The sequence below is a fragment of the Globicephala melas genome, chromosome 11 (assembly GCF_963455315.2).
Source record: "Globicephala melas chromosome 11, mGloMel1.2, whole genome shotgun sequence".
NCBI classification, from domain to species: domain Eukaryota; kingdom Metazoa; phylum Chordata; class Mammalia; order Artiodactyla; family Delphinidae; genus Globicephala; species Globicephala melas.
This window is the reverse complement of record NC_083324.2, coordinates 409,075-429,778: the sequence shown is the minus strand read 5'-3', so window position 1 is coordinate 429,778 and position 20,704 is coordinate 409,075. Positions and strand designations below refer to the sequence as shown.

Here is a 20,704-nt window from a genome sequence, read left to right as displayed (position 1 = left end):
TTGCTCGTTTGATTCCTAGAATGCAGAAATGAACAGGAATCATTCGGTTAAGTAGAGACAGATCAAAATTGTTATTTATTAAATGAGGTCTGTATTTTAACTAGTTGTTTGCTTTTATTAAAATTCTGCTCTTGTAGCCTTTATGTATGTATGCAAATGGTAATAGTGATTGATGAAATACTTATATTTAGATTTCAATTAAGAATTATATTTTTGTCGGGAGAAAAGATTGTCTACGTTGTATGTTAACCTGGGATTGGCATTGTTATCTAGTAACAGCCTGCTCTATGTGTCCTAGAAGCTATAACCCAACTCATGTGGTGGTAAGTACCATAGTTTCAGCCTCTAAACACCTTTGGAGTTGCTGATCTTGCCAGTCCTAGCTGGGAAGATGCTGTCAGAGCATGGTCTGGGGCTGTAGAGATGTCAGTTCTACTTCGAGACTGCAAGACTCTCCCTTGGACAGCCGCTGTTGAGGTGGATTTCCCTACGGGCCCCTAGGAAGCAGGAGGCCACCCGGCTTTGGGACCGTGCACGAGGCATCTGCTGGGTCTGTGGTCGTGCCGCACTTCCACTGCGCTCCCAGGATGAGCCCACTCGAAAGCCAGTGTGTTGGGACTGAGCAGCCACCTTCGCGCAGACAGAACTGTTGTTTAGTCACATGTGGAGCCTCTGACCTCATCTAAGCTTCTTCTGACCACCAGGAGGGCCAAGTGGACAAGAGAATGTGCTGCAGGGTCAGCCTCCCGACCAGGAAAAGCAAGTTGTTTGTGTTGTATAGGAAGTTGCGAGATTTAGGTCAGTTTACGAGAAACCAGGAAAAGCTTCAAAGTGCACGTCCTGCTGCCGATGCATGAGAATTGTTCTCAAGGTGAAGACTAGCACAGGTGGACAAAGCATAGAGGGCCTTGAACAATGGTGCTTGGCTATTTAACTGCACTTAGTTATTCTGTAACTCAGCTCTACCTGCTCGCCACTCGAAAGCCAACACCGACAAGCAAGTGTTAGTAGAAAGGAAAGTTGCTTTAATCAGAAAAGCCAGCCATCTGGGGAGAAGGCAGACCCACGTCCCAAAACCAACTTGGAAGATTCTGCTTGGCCATGAACGTTTTTAAAGGGAAAAAGGGGAAATAATCTCAGTTAATCATTGAGACAGGAGGTCGGATTCTTCGTCATCTCTCCATCGTGTGCAGACCTGCCGGCTTCTCCTAAGCTTCCCTTGGGTGCCGTCTTGCCCACGTGGTCCACCTGCAGATTTGCTAAGGGGGACGATGGGCATAGAGAGTCAGTCATTCTTTACCTACTTAATCGTTCATTCTTACTCCTTTTAATCCAGGAAAGGAGGCGACAGGTCAGGCGAGGTACTGCGTGCATTCAGCAGAGCAGAGATCAGGGGCTAGTTTAAATGTTACCTATGATCTCAGTTTTACAACTAAGGTCTGAGGAAAGCAGAGGCGAGCAAATGGAAAAGGGCAGAAGAGCTGCTTACAAAATGACCTTGTCTGACATGGATGTAAGGCCATGACCTCCCCATCATTGGACACATGCCTCACTATCGGGTGATAACCAACAAAACATATGTGCTTTGGCATCCGTTCTAACTAGTTGGACCCAGCTGAATGCCATCCAGGTAAACTGACAGTTCCAACTTACAAAGATTGTAGGTCAACTGTTTCCAAGATTTTTATAAAAGAAATTTATGCCGATTAAGCATAGGGTACAAAGAAATAGTGTGAAAACAAGTCACACTGTGTTCTCTCCTTTGGTTAACCCTCAGGCACATCAGAGTGGTTTATTACAGAAGCTCCTTCAGGAAGATCCAGCATATGATTACGACCTCATTGTCATTGGTGGTGGCCCTGGCGGCCTTTCGTGTGCTCAGGTATGAAGACGATGACACCTGAAGGTGATTTTCCTGCTGATTGCCATGAGCATTTCTTCTGCTACTTAAAAAAAAAGCCATTTATGATGTTCCAGTGCACTCTGTTGTTGTAATAGCTAGTTTAATGAAGGGGGAAAACTGGGTTTCATCACAAACACCGTCATCGTTTAGGGGAGCGAGAAATCGGGGGAGTGTCAGGAAAATGACAAGGTCTCTATCTGTGGCTTTTTTCGTAGGAAGCTGCCGCTTTGGGGAGGAGAGTCATGGTGCTGGACCTCGTGGTCCCGTCGCCCCAGGGCACATCGTGGGGTGAGCTGCTCTTCCCACCATCGTGCGGTGGTGGTTCTCTGTAGGCTCAGTCTCCCTCAGTCCTCACAACAGTCTCGAGCATAACCCACCTGTTTCAGGGGTGAGGAAACTAAATCTCCAATCACATTGTTAACAAGAGGAGACGCTGGAAGAATAATAGGAAAATAATGAAGGAAGACTGTGCGAAAGGGAACAATTCCATGACCCCAGTATTCCAAAGCTTCTGCCAGAATAATGTTTGTACACACGCGTGGGTGTTTTCACACCGTTGTGGTCACGCAGTGGTGTGTGCACCCCGTGGTGCTCGCCTGCGTTGGCCATGATGCTTTTCTGTGTTTCTGCATTGATTTTATCATGGACCCCAGTGGCTGCAGGATGGTCAGTTGACTTAGTGTGTGTGGTCATCCCAGGTCCGTTTAATGCAATGCACAGCAAGCTCCCAGCCTGGGACTTTGCTGTAGACAAGAGTGCTTGCCTGTCCACGCTCTTTTCACTGTAGCACAGAAGGCATAGCTTTTGTGCTGGGTGTTTTCTGTCTGTGCTTTGGTCCATCCCCGTTGTCTGTACCCTGCGCTCCCCACAAACTGGTGGATTGGCCGCGTACCCTCTGGCTTCTGCTGGGGCGTGGCCATCGGGGTAACGGGAAGAGCAGAGGAGGAAGCATACGGCGGGGTCTCCAGGCCCGCTGGGCACTGAAGGCTGGTTCTCCCCCGTGGTCCAGCTTTGGGTGGCGGCACTGGCCCCGTCGCTTACCCCTTCACAGGGCTGGTGGCGGCCCCCCTTGCACCCACTGCTCTTCCTGCCACACCCTGTAATGATTTCTGCCCTCTCCTCAGTTCCCCAGCTGGAGTGTCACCTGTTTCCTGCCAGAACCCTGACAAAGTGGGAAAGTTGGTTTTTGTTTTTGTTTTTGTAAATAAATTCATTGATTTTATTGATTTTATCGATTTTATTTTTGGCTGTGTTGGGTCTTGATTGCCGCGCGCGGGCTTTCTCTAGTTGCAGCGAGCGGGGGCTGCTCTTCGTTGTGGTGCGCGGGCTTCTCGTTGCGGTGGCTTCTCTTGTTGCGGAGCATGGGCTCTAGGCGCCCGGGCTTCAGTAGGTGTGGCGCGTGGGCTCAGTAGTTGTGGCTCGTGGGCTCTGGAGCGCAGGCTCAGTAGTTGTGATGCACGGGCTTAGTTGCTCCGCGGCATGTGGGATCTTCCCGGACCAGGGCTCGAAGCTGTGTCTCCTGCATTGGCAGGCGGATTCTTAACCACTGCACCACCAGGGAAGCCCCGGGAAAGTTGGTTTTTAAAGTTCAAGTTTACTCAAAAAAATTTAGCCTAGAATTTCATATATTAAAGGTAGTTCACCTCAACTTTGCTCGTATGGTTGGGACGCTTGTCTTTCTTCTTCCTTCCTCTGCCCCCGTCCCCTCTCCTGTCCAGAAAGAGTCCGCTTAACCTGGACACCAGGAGAGATGTGCTCTCAGAGGGCTCTTCTGTTTCTAGCCCCGTGTTGTTGAAGGATCCAGAGTAGATGTTACCTGGCAGCTGGCAGTGGACCTGTGCTGGCTCCGAGGAGGACTCAGGTTCGCAGAAGCAAAGGCTGGAGGCTGCAGTGTTGGCCTCAGTGCAGCGTGGGCCTAATTAACCCGACGCGGTTCTGACCACTTTGTGGGTCAGACTCAAGTGGAAGTTTTGGACTCTGTCCCCAGGTTCACGTGCACGTCCATGTTTTGCACATCCCTGGGCCTCCTTCATGGACCCTCGGTCAACAAGTTTGGTGAATCCTTTCGTGTTGTTGTGGGGCGTGATGGTGACCCCATGACCGTCGAGTTTGTCATTTCCACGTTTTAATAACACCCACTCTGCACACGCACACACACACAACGTTACAGCTGTGACTTTCTCTCTCAGGTCTCGGTGGTACTTGTGTGAACGTCGGCTGCATCCCGAAGAAGTTGATGCATGAAGCCGCCCTTTTGGGCCAGGCGCTGACTGACTCGAGGAGGTTTGGCTGGGAGTGCGCTCAGCAAGGTGGGTGATGGCGCGTAAAGAGAGCGGTTGGGAGGAAAGGAGAAGGAACGAGCTCCTTAGGAGTCCGTGCTGTTTACGTTGCTGTAGTTCAGTCTTATGGTGGGAGTGCGCTCAGCAAGGTGGGTGATGGAGTGTAAAGAGAGCGGTTGGGAGAAAAGAAGGAAGAGCAAGTTCCTTAGGAGTCCGTGCTGTTTACGTTGCTGGCTGCGCTGTGCAGCTTATGGGATCTTAGGTCCCCGACCAGGGATCGAACGTGGGCCCTCGGCAGTGAAAGCGTGGAGTCCTAACCACTGGACCGCCAGGGAAGTCCCTGTATTTCAGTGTTAAATTAGTTTAATAAACACTTGTGACGAGCCCACCGTGTGCCAGCCAGGCCCAGAGAACTCAAAGGTGGTCAGTTGAAACCTGCTTTCGTGGGCCTTAGTGCTTAGGGAGGGAGCTGTTGCAGCCTCGGCCATTCCAAACCCTTAGCAGAGTGTGAGAGGGAATAATCACTATTTTCAGATTTCTTTCAAGTATAAAGAAAACAGAATAGCAAGGGGCATTGTGTGGATTTTATCCATTACTGTGAGGACATTTGCTTTTTTATTAGTGTTTATGTATGTCTTTGATTAATGAAAAATGGAAAACAAATTCACCAATAAAAATCTATTGGTGGGACTTCCCTGGTGGTCCAGTGGTTAGGACGCTGCACGTCCACTGCAGGGGATGCGGGTTCGATCCCTGGTTGGGGAACTAGATCCCGCATGCCGTGCGGTGTGGCCAAAAAAAAAAACATCTGCAAAGCACCTATTGGTGAGGCTCTGAGGATGCAGAGATGAGGAAACTGTCACTCCTGCCCTGGAGCAGCACAGCCTGCTGGGGGAGGGAGAGGGGAGGGGGGAGGGGAGCGACTTAGTGCCCGTAATTGGCGCTGAGGTTTCCAGCATCAACCTGAGGGGCACTCAGGAGCCTTGAGCCGTGGAGGTGGCGGAGGCGGCCCTTGAGGTAGGGCGCGGGGCGGGAAGCAGCTCGCCGCACGGCACGCGAGCTCTGTGGGTGTGGCCACCATTGCTGGCCGGAACCCCCGGGACCACGGGCGTGCGGTCTGGGAACGTAGTAACCAGAAGGGCCATCGGGACTGCAAGACCTTAGGAGACTTGTCCACTGAGGTCCTAGGAAGGGTGACATGACGTCTGGGCCATAATCCCTGCCGCCGCCCGAGCCTCCGCACACTGTGACCTCTGCCCCTTCCCTGTGCTCTCCAGTGGGCGGGGCCCTCGAGAGCGCTGGAGGGGTCCAGGTCCAGATGTGACCAGAGGGTGAACCCCCGATGGGTGGGTTTGCCTTTGGGGACCTCCCGCAGCTTGACGGGAGCCCTGGGCTGCTGTCTCCTTGGGGACCGGCATCGGCAGATGGGATGGATCCAGGAAAGAAACCCCACCTAGAAGGTCCAGGGTGAGGAGGAGTCTTGATTCCGTCAGCCCCACCCTGGCTTCGACGGGAAGTGGGTGAACTCGGTCATCTAGACGCGGGGCATTCACTGGCACAGCCCCGCCGGGGACCCGGGGGCAGTGGCCGGGGAGGTGTCCTGCACCTGTCCTGGGGGCGCTCCCGGTGCCTCGAGACCCTGGGGCCTGGGTGCGAGATGGCTGCCCCCTGCCCTCCTCCGTGGGCTTTCCTTGTCTTCACAGCTCTGCTTTTCGCATCTTTTGTATTTTAGAGGAGGAAGAAGTATAAGCCGTGACTGGCGTCAAAAAGGTTTCAGTTGCTGGTTATCTTCTGTTCACTTCTTGACTCTTGAAGCGATAGATAGGGTGGCTCATGTGTACGTGTGACTTAGCCGTGACAGTGCAGCCCCTTCACACCCCCTGGTGATTTCTCCTCAGTGAAGCACAACTGGGAGACCATGACCGAAGCCATTCAGAAGCACGTCGGCTCTCTGAACTGGAGCTACCGGCGGGCTCTGAGGGAGAAGGCGGTGGCCTACGTCAACTCCTACGGGGAATTTGTTGAACACCATAAAATCAAGGTCTGTTGGGGCGTTTTGTCCCGTTCGTTGCTTTCCTTGCTTCTGCCATGCCTGCCATGAACCCAGACTCCGTGTTGCACGTTGAGGGCTGCAGCTGGTGTGCGTGTGCACAGCTGTGCACGCGTGTGCTTTCCCCAGTGTTCGTTGATTCCACGTCTGACTAAAGTGGAGACATTGCCTTTTAAAGAATTCTCAGTTTTAACTTATTTGCCTTTTGGTTTCATTGCCATCTTGAAAGAGAAAATGTTTAAACAGTTCAGAGTTCAAAATTCTAAAAAGATCAGAATTTTAGGAGTGCAATTCTTTTTTAAAATGAAACCTTAACTAGAACTCCGGTACATATTATTCCTAAAAGCACTAGTAAAAGCAGTATCAGAATTAGTGTATTTTATACATTTATATTTGTAATACTTGTGTGTTGTAAGATCAGTACTTAAGGGGAATGAGACTGTTTTGATGATCACAGACATTTAACTGGAGTATGAGGGCCGGTCCGGTACCATCCTCAACACCTGCTCCCCCTCTGCCCTCTGCTTTGGTGGCACAGTACTCGATGGCCTGGACAGGACTTGAGGTCCCTTTGTGGTCACCTGTTGTCTCTAGAAAGGTGTCAGTGGTGTGTTGGGAGCTGAGAACCTCACGTGGCCACAGGAGGCTGGGGCGGGAGCTCCAGTCGGGGGGCTTGTTTCTCAGGCCGTAACCTGCCTGCCTTCTCCCCGCCGCAGCCTGGCTGTTCTGTTCAGGACCCTCCTCCAGGCTGCCCTCCCTCCATCCCACTGTTTTTTCATTTTCTAATGAAAATGGATTTACGATTTGCTTGTGTAATTGAAAATAAACAAACAATGAACAACTTTGTGGATTCCGCAGAGCCTGGATTTCCGGACGGCGCACAAGGTCTTCAGAGTGGGCGCCCTCTTTCCTTGTTCCTTCCCGGCACTGGCTGCTCCCCAGATGCCAGCTGCTCTGCGGCCTGCGCACTTGGCCACGCTCTGTCCTCTCTCCAGTCACCCGCGCGGCCGCCCTGCCTGGCCTTCCAGTCCCCCACTGCCCCGCACCGCGGCCGTAGTGCCCAGGCTGTGAACACGCCTGTTTTCTGTGCAGGAGGTTATCACAGTGCGTTACCATCTTTGCATGTGTGTTCCTGCTGACAGGAAGCTCCGTAGTAACTACTGCGTCCCGGGTGTCTGATATTCTCTGGTATTTGATGAAAAGTGAAGTTTGCTTTGCTCTTTTCAAGGCAACTGATGGAAAAGGACAGGAAACGTATTATACTGCAGCAAAATTTGTCATAGCAACAGGGGAAAGGCCGCGCTATTTGGGAATCCAAGGAGATAAAGAATACTGTATCACTAGGTAAGATTAACTAGGCCATCCGACCGTAAGCTGTAAAGAGTATGTTTCTGTGTCTCCAGTGTATTTACTCCCTGTCTTATTTCACAAAAGATTTGAACTAATGACACATCAAAGTACATACAGTGCAAAGCTAGGTAGTTAACATAATGGAGCGCAGAGAGCGTAGGCTCGGTAAATAATAAGGTCACAGGTGCACACAGGTGTGTTGCAGGTCTCCTGGTAGGTGCTCTGGGAACGGGTCTGGGATCTGGCTCTACAATTTCTAGAGCTCACAGGGAAGCAGTGATACTTCACTGCTTTAGAGTTTCGTGTCTGTATGGCAGTAATGAAGCAGGTGACCAGGAGAAGCACAGCTGTCCTAATACTGGCATGTAATAGGAATTCTCATTGGACGGTTGTAGCAGGACATACGACCTTGACATATAAAGCTGGACAATGAATTTCAAACTTTTTTGAGCAGGTGCACTTTAACAAATACGTTTTTCACTGTGTGGTTGCTCCGGTGAACACACAACACACACTCCAGACAAAGCCGTGTTTCTTCGTATTACATAGAATGTGGTCTAATATCCTCTATTCCATTTTATTATTTACAAAATCTTGGCCTGTGACCCACTAGTTTGATTTTGAGACACTGGGCTGGACATCCCCCTCCACAGTGGACGCGCATTCCACAGGCTGTCTGTCCCCTTCAGCGCCTGTTCGTTCCGGCCCCGCATGGTACCATCCCGCCCGGAAACCCCTTCTCTCTTCGCAGCGATGACCTCTTCTCTCTGCCCTACTGCCCGGGCGCGACCCTGGTGGTGGGCGCATCCTCCGTGGCGCTGGAGTGCGCAGGCTTCCTGGCCGGCCTGGGCCTGGAGGTCACGGTCATGGTGCGCTCGCAGCTCCTGCGGGGCTTCGACCAGGAGATGGCCGAGAAGGTGGCTTCCTCCATGCAGCAGCTCGGCGTCCGATTCCTGCGCAAGTTCGTGCCCGTGGAGGTGAGTTCCCAGCACCTGCCAGCCTTCGCTGTCGCCTCGCCCTCCCCGCTCCCGCGCTTTCCTGTTGCCCTCGTTAGCTCTGCTCGCCAGGGACCCTGAAGATGGTGCTCCCACCCTGGTCTCGGCGCCCGGCCGCCCCCTCCCCCTCCTCCCCTTCCCCCTCACTGTCCCTCCCCCGGCCGCACGTCCCGTCTCAGGGCTGAGGCCTCTGTTCAGGCATCCTCCCCAGCTCCGCACCCATTTATGCAGCCGCCTGCTGGGCATCTCCACTTGAATTCCTCTCAAGCATTTTAAATTTAACAAGACGAAATAAAACTCTTGATTTCCCCCCCGAATGTACTCCCTGCTGTGTTTCCGGCCTGTCTCAGTGCTCGGGAAGTGGTCCCCTGGAACACGCCATTTGTTAAGCCAGTGCCTGGAAAGCATCCCTCCATGGCTCCCCTTCTGTTGTCTCCAACTAACCCAGCAACTTATCTCTCCCTCCACGTTGGCCCTGGGGACGGCCCTCTTTTCTCTGTCCAAACACCTAAACACACACGCACCCTGTGGTCCACCTCTTTTCTGTCACCTGTAGAGATAATCCTCGCACTGTTCCTCCTCACCAGGTTCAGCAGTTGGAGAAGGGGTCACCCGGGAAGCTGAAGGTCGCGGCTAAATCTACGGAAGGGCCAGAGATGATTGAGGGCCTTTACAACACGGTGAGCTTCTGTCATGTGAGCAGTGGGTGGATGGACACGCTCATAAGTTAGTGCAGATGAAACTCAGGGGAAAATCATACCAGCGTCAACTCTTTTCTTGATTCTTCGTGAGAGTCTGATACGTATGGAAGGTGGTTGTGCTGCTGGCATTTGATAGTTTTCAGTGGTACAGGAAGCATACGATGGTAATATACGTGTGTGTGTGACTATGCAGAGAACAAAGTCTGGAAGCAGGTGTACCTGCTTTTAGTGCTTACTTCTGGGGAATTAGATGTCTTATACATTTCTGCATTTGAACATTTTTGCAATAAACATTGAATATACTTTATAATCCAAACAACAATAAAGGTATTTTCAAAAACAAACAGTGTAAAATCTCCAGACAGTGTGACTAGTCCCTGGACTTTGGGTGGCAACGATTCTAATTTAAACTGATGATGTTTAGAGACCATTTCTTTTGTAAACTGTAGTTTATACCTTTAACATAAACTGTACACTTATGTTTTACACACTCTTATAACATGATTCTTTTCAATTAAAAGTAGATAACGTGGAGAGGCTCACCAAAGCCAAAAATATGTAAAACAAAAACAAAAGTAAAAATCAGCCTCTGTTCAGATTTCGATTAGGATTGCGGTGGATGCGTAACCAGTGGGAAACACTGGACTTCTTTGCAGTGTCCATTCTCCCAGTCCATGAACATGGTATATCTGTCCTTTGACTTAAGCCATCTGTCATAGTTCCCAGCAAATTAGTACATTTCTCTGTAGACATCAAGAAGGTCTTCTGTTAGATTTATTGCTAGGTACTTACATATTTCTGTATAGTTACAAATGATGTTTTATGAAAAAAATGTCATTGTCTTTCACTGTTTGTTGCTGATATATAGAAATGCTGCTGATTTGTGTGATTTGAGTTAGTATTCAGTAAGCTTGCTAAAGTCATATTTGGTCATGTATCCTTAGATTATGTGGGGTCTTCTTTGTACATGTTCATATCAAGGGTTTTGCTTCCTCCTTTCGACTGTTTCCCTTTCCTCCTTTTTCTTGCACAAGGGCACCAGCCATGGCCTCCAGTGCAGTGTTAACAAGAAATGCAGAGCCAGGTGCTCCTGTCTGTTCTCAGGGTTGGAAGGAAAGCTTTCACTGTTTCATGGTTATAGAGTAAGGTGTTCCATAGGGTTTGGGTAGATATTCTTAATCACGCTAAAGAAATCATTTTCTATTTCTCGTTTGCTCAGTGGTTTCATTTGTTATTTGGGTTTTGTTTGTTTGTTTGTTTTAAAAGTCAGGAGTGGATATTTAGCGGTAAGGTTGTTTCTTTTGTAGCTGTTAATGATTTTTTTTCTTTAATCTGTTAGTGTGTTGAATTACATTGGTTTTCTAATGTTCAGTCAACTTTGTATTCCTGATAAACCCAACTTGGTAATGGTCCTTTTTATATATTGTTGGATTTGGTTATTTAGAATTTTTGCATCTATATTCAAGAATTGTATTGGCTTATAATTTTCCTTTCATGTACTGAACTTTTCAGATTTTGGTATCAAAGTTATTCTAGCTCATGAAAGAAGTTTGGAATATGTTCCTTCTTTTTCTGTTCTCTGGAAGCATTTAGTAATATTAGAATTAGTTCTTTGTATGTTTGATAGAATTCACTGATGCAACCACCAGGGCCTAGAATGTTCAGTGAAGATATATTCAATTTTCTTTAACAGTCAATGGACCTTTTAAAGCTTTCTACTTTTTTCTATATCAACTTTTGATTTGTTATATTTTCTCAGAATTAGTCTGTTTCATCTAAGTTATCAAATGTATTGGTATAAAGTTGTGCAAAATATCTAAAATTGTGAATTGTTTATTTTTGTAATGATGTATCATTTACATGTAGTGATATACACAGTTCAACTGGCTTTGACAAGTGTACACGTTTCTGTAATGCACACCCCTTTGAGAATCACAGAGCATTTCTGTGGAGTCGGAGAGCTGTCTTGCGCCCCTTCCCAGTACCTTACCCCAAGCAACCCTGATCTGGTTCTGTCACCAGAGACCAGCTGTTCCTATTTCGATGTCACGACGTGGAGCCCTGTGGTACGTGCTCCTCGGGGTCTGACTCGGGAGGCATCCGTGTGGCGTGTGTCAGTGGCTGGCTCTTTTCACCGTATGAACTGTCTGAATGTACCACAGGTCACTTTCCTGTGGAGGGATGCCAGGCTGCTTGCAGCTGGGTTCTTGTGACGAAAACTCTGTGAAGGTTCTTGCGTGAGGCCTTCTGTGGACACATGCTTTCCTTTCTTGTGGGTAAATACCTAGCAGTGAAATTGCTTGGTCATTGGGGACTTCCTGTGTTTAACTTTTGGGGAAACTGCCAGACAGCTTCCAAATGATTGTCTCAATCTATATTCCCACCAAGGATGCATGAGTTGTGGTTGTCCTGTAGCCTCACCAACATTTGGGGTTGTCGACTTTTTTGTTTAAGCCGCTCCAGTGCGTGCGTAGTGGAATCTTGTTATAGGTTTAACTTGCGTCTTCCTAGTGACTGCAGTGATGTTTGGCAACTTCTCATGTGTTTTCTGGCCATTTAAATATTTTCCCTCGTCAAGTGTCTGTTTGCGTCTTTGGCGCATTTTTGGTCGGGTTATTGAATTTCATTTGGAATTGCAGGAGTTCTGTGTGTGTTGTGGGCACATTCCTTTTTCAGATGTGTGTGTGTGAATATCTCTTCCCACCTAGTTGTCCATTTAGTTTTTTATGGCATCTTTTGATGAGCAATAGTTTTAAATTTTTGCTGAAGTTCAGTTCATCAGATTTTTGTTTTATGATTCAAGTTCTCTGCGTGCTCTACCCAGAGGTTGTGAAGGTATTCTACATTTTCTTCCTGAAGCTTTATAGCTTTATCTTTTATGTTTAAGCCTGTAATTCATCTTGAACCAATTTTTGTTTACAGTGTGAGGTAGGAATTGAGGTTCTTTTTCTTCCATGTTGATACCCAGAGCCATCTGTGAAAAGACTTCTCTTTGTCCACTGAATTGCTTTGGTGCCTTTGTGATCATGTGATGTTTAACTGTGGGTCTGTTTCTGTCCTCTCTGACCGGTTTTGGTCATTGAAGCTTTATAGTAAGTATTAGACCAGGGAGGGTAGGCTCTCTAACTTTGCATAGGGCCTTTCCATATGAAATTTTTTTATTGAAGTATAACTGATTTACAATGTTCTGTTAGTTTCAGGTGTACAGCAAAGTGATTCAGATATGTGTGTGTGTGTGTGTGTGTGTGTGTGTGTATGTTCTTTTTCAGATGTTTTTCCAATTATAGGTAATACAATATACTGAATACAGTTCCCTGTGCTATACAGTAGGTCCTTGTTGATTATCTACTTTATACATAGTAGTGTGTACCTGTTAACCCCAAACTCCTAATTTATCCCTCCCCACCTTTTCCCCTTTGGTAACCATAAGTTTGTTTTCTATGTCTGTGAGTCTGCTTCTGTTTTGTGAGTAAGTTCGTTTGTATCATTTTTTTAGATTCCACATATAAATGATATCATATGATACTTGTCTTTGACTTACTTCACTTAGTATGAAAATCTCTAGGTCCATCCATGTTTCCAATTTGTTAAAAAAAAAAAAAAAAAGTCCTGCTGGGATTTTGATTGAGATTGTATTGCTTATGTAGATGAATTTGGGAGAACTGACATCTTAACGACATTGATTTTTCCAGTACACGAACCTCATACATCTTTCCATTTATTTGCGAGTTCTTTAGTTTCTCTCAGCAGCTTTTTGTCATTTTGCTCTAGAGGTCTTTCATGTATTTTATCAAATTTATCTCTAAGTATTTCATATTTTTAAGCTACTGTAAATGGTATTTTAAACTTTAAATTTTCAGTGGTTAGTAGGTAGTACATAGAAATACAAATGATTTTTGTATATTGACCTCCTTAGGATTTGTTCTGCATAAAACACCAGTTTTGTTTCTTCTTTGCAATCTGTGTGCTTTTATTTCTTTTTCTTGCCTTGTTACACTGATTAAGACATCCACGACAGTGTTGAATGGAAATTGTGAGCGTCCCGCATCTCAGCAGTGAGGCCGTCTTTCATCACAGCTGGGATGTGAGCTCTCGGGTTTTTGCAGATGCCTTTTATCAGGCTGGGGAAGTGTTCTTTTATTCTGAGTGTGCTGAGGATTTTATTAAAATCCTCAACGGGTGTTCAGTTTTGTCAAATGCTGTCCCCACATCTATCGGGATGACTACGTTGTTTTCTCCTTTATTCTGTTAATGTGGTGAATTACACTGATTGATTTTTGTATGTTAAACCAGATTTGTAGTTTTGGGACAAAGCCCACTGTTTTTATGTTGCTCTATTTTACTTGCTGGCATCTGTTAAGGACTTTGCATCTGTGTTCCTGAGGAGTGTCGGCTTCTAATTTTCTTTTATTTTCCTGCCCTTGTTTGATTCTGTGTCAGATGATTGTGCCGGCCTTCTACAAAGGACTTGGGACGTGGTCCCTCTTCTGTGTCCCGGAGAGTTTGTGTATCATTAATGTTATTTCTTTTTTTTTAAAAAATTATTGATTTATTTTATTTATTTTTGGCTGCATTGGGTCTTCGTTGCTGCACGTGGACTTTCTCTAGTTGCAGCGAGTGGGGGCTACTCTTCGTTGCGGTGTGCGGGCTTCTCATTGCAGTGACTTCTCTTGTTGCAGAGCACAGGCTCTAGGCGTGCGGGCTTCAGTAGTTGTGTCACGTGGGCTCAGTAGTTGTGGCTCGTGGACTCTAGAGCTCAGGTTCAGTAGTTGTGCACGGACTCAGTTGCCCTGCGGCACGTGGGATCTTCCTGAAGCAGGGCTCAAACCCGTGTCCCCTGCATTGGCAGGCGGCTTCTCAACCACTGCGCCACCAGGGAAGTCCTTAGTGTTATTTCTTAAGTGTTCCATAGACTCTACCAATGAAGTCACGTGGGTCTGGAGTTAATTTATGGGAAGTTTATACATCATGGATTCAGTTTCTGTAGTGAGTATAGCGTTCCTTAGTCTGCTAGGGCTGCCATAACAAAGTGCCACTAGGTGGGGTTTGTCTCGCCTCTGGAGACCAGACCCCTGAGATCGAAGTGTGAGTAGACTGGTCTCCTCTGAGGCCTGTCTCCTGGGCGTGTAGACGGCCGGCTTCTCCGTGTGTCCTCACGTGATCACCCCTCAGTTTTTGTTGTGTGTGTCCCCAAAAACCTCTTCTTATATAAGGATGCACGTCAGACTGGGTTTAGGCCACCCTAATGGCCTTGTTTTACCTTAATCACCTCTGCAAAGGCCCCATCTCCAAATACAGTCACATTCTGAGGTTCTGGGGGTTAGGGCTGCAACATGAATTTGGGGAAGGGGCACAGTGCAGCCCATGACGTAGGGTTACTCAGACTTGTATGGGTGCAAGTTTGGTAAATTCTGTCCTTCAAGGAATCTATTTCATCTAAACTGTCAAATTTATTGGCATAGGGTGTTCATAATATTCTGTTACTGTCCTTTTAATGTCTGAAGGGTCCATAGTGAGGTTCCCTCTGTCATTCCCGTTATTGATCGTTTGTTTTTGCTCTCTCTCTAAATGTAGGTTTTGGTAGCAATTGGTCGTGACTCCTGTACGAAGAAAATCGGGCTGGAGAAGATTGGTGTCAAAGTCAATGAGAAGTGAGTCCCGGGCGTCACCACCCAGCGCTGCACGGGGCGAGTCCCGGCGCTGCACGGGGCATGACCCGGCGCTGCACGGGGCGCGGTGTTTCTACGCATCAGCTCATGGAGACTCTTATCTAATTACTAACATGCAAAGTTTCGATGCTTTAAATTTACTTTATAAGTACTGTGCCAGCTCTGTATTATCAATTTTTTCATTAATTAATTGATAACTCTTCATGTTTTCCTTAAATATCTCATGCGTTAAACAGTTATTTAAAAACAATTGTGGGAATGTATTCACCTACTTTCTGTGATTTAGAATGAATTTGTATGTCCTTGATCAGGCACAGAGAAAAACTTCAAAGCTATGGGTTTGGCTCTGGGGGAATCTAGAGATACTTTGGCACCCAGAAAGTGGGCCTGGGTTTTCAGACAGAAGGGTGTTTCTTCAGGAGCCGGAGGTGCCCCAGTTGTCTGAGCCTGCAGACGCTTGATGACACAGTTGCCTGAGCGGTTAGCGGGGTCTTTCTCTCTGAATCAGCCTTTCCCTGGACAGGCGTTCGTGTCCAGCAGTGCAGCGTCGTCGTAATATCTTTTTTCTTTCCAAACATAACAGGACTGGCAAAATCCCAGTGAACGACGTGGAGCAGAGCAGCGTGCCCTATGTCTACGCCGTCGGGGACGTCGTGGAGGGTAAGCCTGAGCTCACGCCCGTCGCCGTGCAGGCGGGCAGGCTGCTGGCTCGAAGGCTTTTTGGGGGCCGTTTAGAAAAGGTAAGTTTCTTACTGCTGTTTCTGAGCTAGCGTCTAAAGCAAAATCATGATGTGAGGGCAATCAGCACAGCTGGCACCGTGTGCCTGTTTTGCCGGGGAAGCTCCCCCAAACCGTTTGCAGTTCCGCACCGTTTACTGGTGGTTTAAAGTAAGTATCTTATGCGTATCTTAACGTGCAAGCCATTGTACTGGGTGACGTACGGGGGGCGCCCAGGTAGGGACGTCCTGTCTCCTGACTGGAGGGGTCTGGAAACAGGTCCCGGGTGGATGCTGCTCTGTCACCGGGTGGCAGGGCCCTGCGGCCCGGGGCGGACGGGGCCGGCCTCTGCGCCTGCCCAGCCTGTGGACCTGGTCTAGCCACCCTGCTCCTCCGGGCTCTGTTTCAGCCGACGCATGGCTGACGGTGCATCTGGCGCCCCCTGCAGTCTCCCCACCTCCTGCAGTCTCTGGTCACAGACGAGCCTCTTGCTCTGCGGGCTCTGTCTGCCGGGGCCGACGGCGGTCTCGGGAGCCCCCAGCCCTACGCGTCAGGAGAGCAGGGACCCGTGCGCTGCTGGCAGATGAGGGGCAGCGGGGGAGGTGGCCGGGCCGCATGGGGGCGGGCTCAGGGGGCCTGCTGTGCTGCCCCAGCCTCAGTGCAGAGAGAGGCCTGGCATGTGCTGGCAGAGCGGGGGTCCCGCAGCTGGGAGGGAGGAGTCTGGGAGCCAATCTGGTGTCAGATCATCAAGAAACTGGGAGGCTGCAGTGAGGAGCTTTTATGTCCCCCAGCGTTTCATTCAGAAAGGCGTCAGACTGCAGAAGGTCTGGTGCCAGTCACCCTGTGGACCTCCCACCCGACCGCGCAGGTGTTAATGCCCCCTGCCTGCATTTCCGAGTACGTGGATGTTCAGCACAAAGACTGTTCTGCTGAGCTTCTGGAAGTGAGTGGCAGGCGCTTTGCCCCCAGAAAACGCTTTCAGCAAGCGTCCCCTAAGAGCAAGGGTGCTCGCCTCCATAACCACAGCTGCATCTCCGCGCTGATGGAGTGTGTCACCCACGGGCACACGTGCGCATCGCCCGGCACATCTGGCTTTTCAAGCTCTTAGGTTTCTTTTAATTCGCTAGAGCCCCTGCCTCTATTTACCTGTTTCTTTGCTTTATTTCTCATGATGGTTTTTTTTTTTTTTTTTTTTTTTTTGGCGGTACGTGGGCCTCTCACCGTTGTGGCCTCTCCCGTTGCGGAGCACAGGCTCTGGCCGTGCAGGCTCAGCGGCCATGGCTCACGGGCCCAGCCGCTCCGCGGCATGTGGGATCCTCCCGGACCGGGGCACGAACCCGTGTCCCCCGCGTCGGCAGGCAGACTCTTAACCACTGCGCCACCAGGGAAGCTGTCATGATGGGTTTTTTGACGGATCCAGGCTACTCTTCTTGCAGAGTGTCTCACGTCCTGGGTTTCTCTGATGCTTTGCCCGAGCTGGTTCAGGTGGGATGTTTGGGGCCCGGCTTCTTCATAAGGAACTCCGTGTGCTGTGTTTCACCACCAGGTGCCCAGCGAGGTCGTGTGTGGAGACCTCGTGGGCACACGGAGGCGTGGGTGGGTGCAGGTGACTGGGACCGTGGCCCTGCTGGCCTCGGCAGGGGCAGGGGTGTGAACAGATGGGGAGCTGTGCCCTCCCCAGGGCATGAGCACCGGGCTCTAGGAAGCACAGCAGTTGCCTGAGGTCCTGAGAAGCGGATCCCAGGGGCGATGGGCAGAGACGTGAGAAGACTGGGCAGCACCGTGAGAAGACAGGGCAGCGCGTGTGCAGAGAGAGGTCAGAGGACCAGGGCGGAAGGAAGGCTGCAGGTGGGGTGAGGCACGGGCCCGCTCAGGTGGAGGTCGGAGTTCAAGGTGTGGGACGTGCTTTAGGTGAAAGGGGAAGCTGGGAGTTTCCTGTTGATTTTCCTCAGTTGATGTGAAGCAGGAGAAAAGCACCTGCTGAGAATGAGGCGCCCCCTGTAGGCCACGGGATGCAGGGTTGACGGCCAGACTGATGAGCAGCTGAGGACCTAGGAGAGGTCAGGAGCTGCTGCGTGCAGCCGTCTGCGCTTCTGTGGGTTTCTGTAGCCGTGCTGGGAAAAGAACAAATGCTTGGCTGGTCCGTGATTTGCAGCTCATGGAACACGACGTGTCGGGGCCGAAGGTGAGGGTCAGGCTGGCGCGCGGTGTCCATGTTGTCCACCGGGTGCAGGGACGCCCGGTGGTGTGTGATCGGCTTTTCTTTTGGGCCGCAAAGCAGCGCCTCGCTCAGGCCGTCACATCGACGGGGTTTCTCATGAGGATCCCACAGTAATCTGGAGGGAGAACCAGGCTGTGGTGGGGCTGGGCTCGAGGCTGCTCTGGGCCCCGAAAGGGTGGGGTTCCTGGTTGGCTACCCCTCTGGCTGAGCATTTCTTCCTGTCCAGCCACCACCCAGGGGCTTCACCACTGGGGGCCTCTCCCTTCACCTCTAGTTCATATCCTACAGAGGGAAGAATTGCATGGACGTGCAGCGCTGGGTCTTGCCCCTTGCCCCTTTTCCTCTTGCAGTGTGGGCAGCCGGTCGCTCCCTTTGGGTTGGAGTCTCCCCTGAGCTAGTCACCTGTGAGCTGTTGGTGGGGTGGGGGAAGTCGTGCGCTGGGCACCGCTGCCCTTGCGGAGCTGTGGGCGGGAAGCACAGTGACCTTCCTCTCTGGCTCTGCCCGCCCCCTTTCTCGGCCCCGCACACGCTTTCTCTCTGTGCGGTCAGTCTCCAGACAGGCGTGCGCCTGTGCTCACACTCGCGCCCCGGGATGCAGGGCTGCTGGGGACGGCGTGTGGGGCTCAGGGTCTGCAGCCTTCCCGTGATGTCCTCCTTTGCTCTGTCCCAGGCTGATAAGGGCCCTGAAGGGTCCCGTCTCCGGGCCCCGCGGTGTGGCGGCCCTCCACGCGCGTGGCCGTCTCCCCGGGGCGGGCTGGGCCGCTCACCCTGCCCTGCGCGGCTGAGCGGCTTCTCCGCTCATCCCTGCAGGGGCGCGGTCATGTGCACGGCTGCGGTGGCCCAGGTCCCGGTGCAGTGGCAGCACGTGGTCCCTGCCCCGGAGTTGGGGCGCGCCCGTCTGCTCAGTGACTCAGTTCCCTGAAACGGTGGCAGTGAGGGTCACCTGCACGGGACCGTGCTTGTTGATCTTCCTCTTACAAATGTCGTCGTATGGATTTTCCCTGTAAGAAGCACCACAAAATAAAAGACCGTGGCTGGTTTGTCTTGCAGTGTGACTATATCAATGCCCCCACCGTGGTGTTCACGCCCCTGGAGTACGGCTGCTGCGGGTACGCGGAGGAGAAAGCCATGGAAGTGTACCGGAAGGAGAATCTGGAAGTAAGGTGGTGTGACTGTGGCATGTTCAGACCTTCTCTTTTAATCCACGGTTTGTCTTCAGCCACTTTTTATTTTGTAGTTTTGCGAGTTACCGTAATGGTTGTATTGTAGGAAATTGTATTCCTACTTCAGGAAAATTGGAAATTAAATAACGTAAACCCCGTCTGTAGCGAACTGTAATAATCACACAGCTGGGGAAAGAAGGACACGCTGCGTGCATCAGGGCTCCGAGCTGGAACAGGCGTCTGCCTGAGGAAGCTGACGGGAGGGTCGCCGTGCGACCTTCGGGGGCGCGGGAGCGTCCGAGGCCTTGGGCAGGGGTGGGAGCCAGGAGCTGGGAGACGCGTCAGCTCCTCTCCCTGGTGGGGGTTTGTGCGTGTGTGCGGGCAGTGCTGTCCCTGGAGGAGCAGAAGTGCACCTAGCGGCAGAATGCGGCCCTTCCCTGCTCCGAGTTCACCCGTAGTTCTGGCCTTTGGAGGAGCTGACTGACTCACTGTTGTTCGTCTCAGTTACAAATTATGAGGGACGTCCGCTGGTCCGGGCTGGGTGTGCCGTCCACCCCCTCCCACTTGGCGTGACGGGAGCCAGACACAGGCAGGACCTGGTCCGGGACCCTCCGCCACCCGCGGGCTCAGAGGAGGGGCAGGTCCGGGGCTGTCGGCCTGCTGGGGGCTCCTCAGACGCCCCGAAGGTGCTCTCGCCTCCCCTCCACCCCTGCCCGTCTGGTCCTAACTGCCTCGTAAGCAGGAGGGGCGGGGAGGTGAAAAGGGTCAGAGGTTTAGGACCACTCGATGTTTGAAGCCAGTGAGTTGAAGTCGCAGGCCCTCCCCTGGCTGCGGGAATCCTCTGAAGCACAGCGCTGAGGCTCCCGTGCCTAATGGCCGAGTGACTTCCTGAGACTCGCTTTTACGTTTCCGGGCTGGGGGACCAGGATGATGACAGACGCTGCTATTCTAGGTGGTGTTTTCGATGGGAAATTCCCGTCTTAGAGGACTTTATTTGATCAGTGTTTATAATTCACTTCTGGTAATAATGAACCACCCATTTGCAGTGGTGAACTTTTACCTGGGTCTTGGAAAAGTGATGGTAACAATTATGGATTTAACACTTAGTTCTAAAACTTTCTGAAATCAATGAGCAATTAAGCTCGGCGGGCACGTGAGAGGAAGGATGCAGGAGGCTGTACCCCAGATAAAGGGATGTCTCTGTAGGAAGGGTTCCCAGGTTTGTGGGGTTACTTTAAGGTCTCTTTCCTAAGGCTCACAGCAGATCAACTCACCTAGTCTGTACATCTATTTATTGCATTTTACAGGACTGAAAATTTGATCTATTAGTATTTTTTTAATATTCCAACTATAAAGAGGAATGAGGAAGCCTCTCATAAACACACATATAGTTTCTTTTAAATGAGGAAATTAGGTGAAAAGCAGATGAGGGTAGAAACAATAAGACAGCGTAAGAAGAAAGATCAATTTGTTCACAGAATTCACGCCGTAAAGTCCGGGGGACTCTCATCTCTCTGATAATGCACTTGTATGCAGAGTATCTGAAGGACTCTTACAACTCAACAATAAAAAAAACCCCAAATGACCCAGTTCTTTAAAGGGCAAAGAATCTGAATAGATGTTTCTCCAAAGAACATACACAAATGGCCAATAAGC

The 20,704-nt window shown here is 50.2% G+C and overlaps 1 protein-coding gene across 1 annotated transcript in view; it reads left to right on the top strand.

The window, feature by feature from the left end:
- The window catches only part of TXNRD3 (thioredoxin reductase 3), a 45,980-nt gene that overhangs the window by 19,782 nt on the left and 5,494 nt on the right, over positions 1 to 20,704 (top strand). Inside the window, exons 5-14 of the mRNA XM_060307884.1 lie at positions 1,778 to 1,882; positions 2,119 to 2,191; positions 4,093 to 4,212; positions 6,081 to 6,223; positions 7,461 to 7,576; positions 8,334 to 8,559; positions 9,165 to 9,257; positions 14,853 to 14,929; positions 15,531 to 15,687; positions 18,936 to 19,043. Coding sequence (XP_060163867.1) covers positions 1,778 to 1,882; positions 2,119 to 2,191; positions 4,093 to 4,212; positions 6,081 to 6,223; positions 7,461 to 7,576; positions 8,334 to 8,559; positions 9,165 to 9,257; positions 14,853 to 14,929; positions 15,531 to 15,687; positions 18,936 to 19,043 — 1,218 coding nt within the window. The remainder of the gene's footprint in view (positions 1 to 1,777; positions 1,883 to 2,118; positions 2,192 to 4,092; positions 4,213 to 6,080; positions 6,224 to 7,460; positions 7,577 to 8,333; positions 8,560 to 9,164; positions 9,258 to 14,852; positions 14,930 to 15,530; positions 15,688 to 18,935; positions 19,044 to 20,704) is intronic.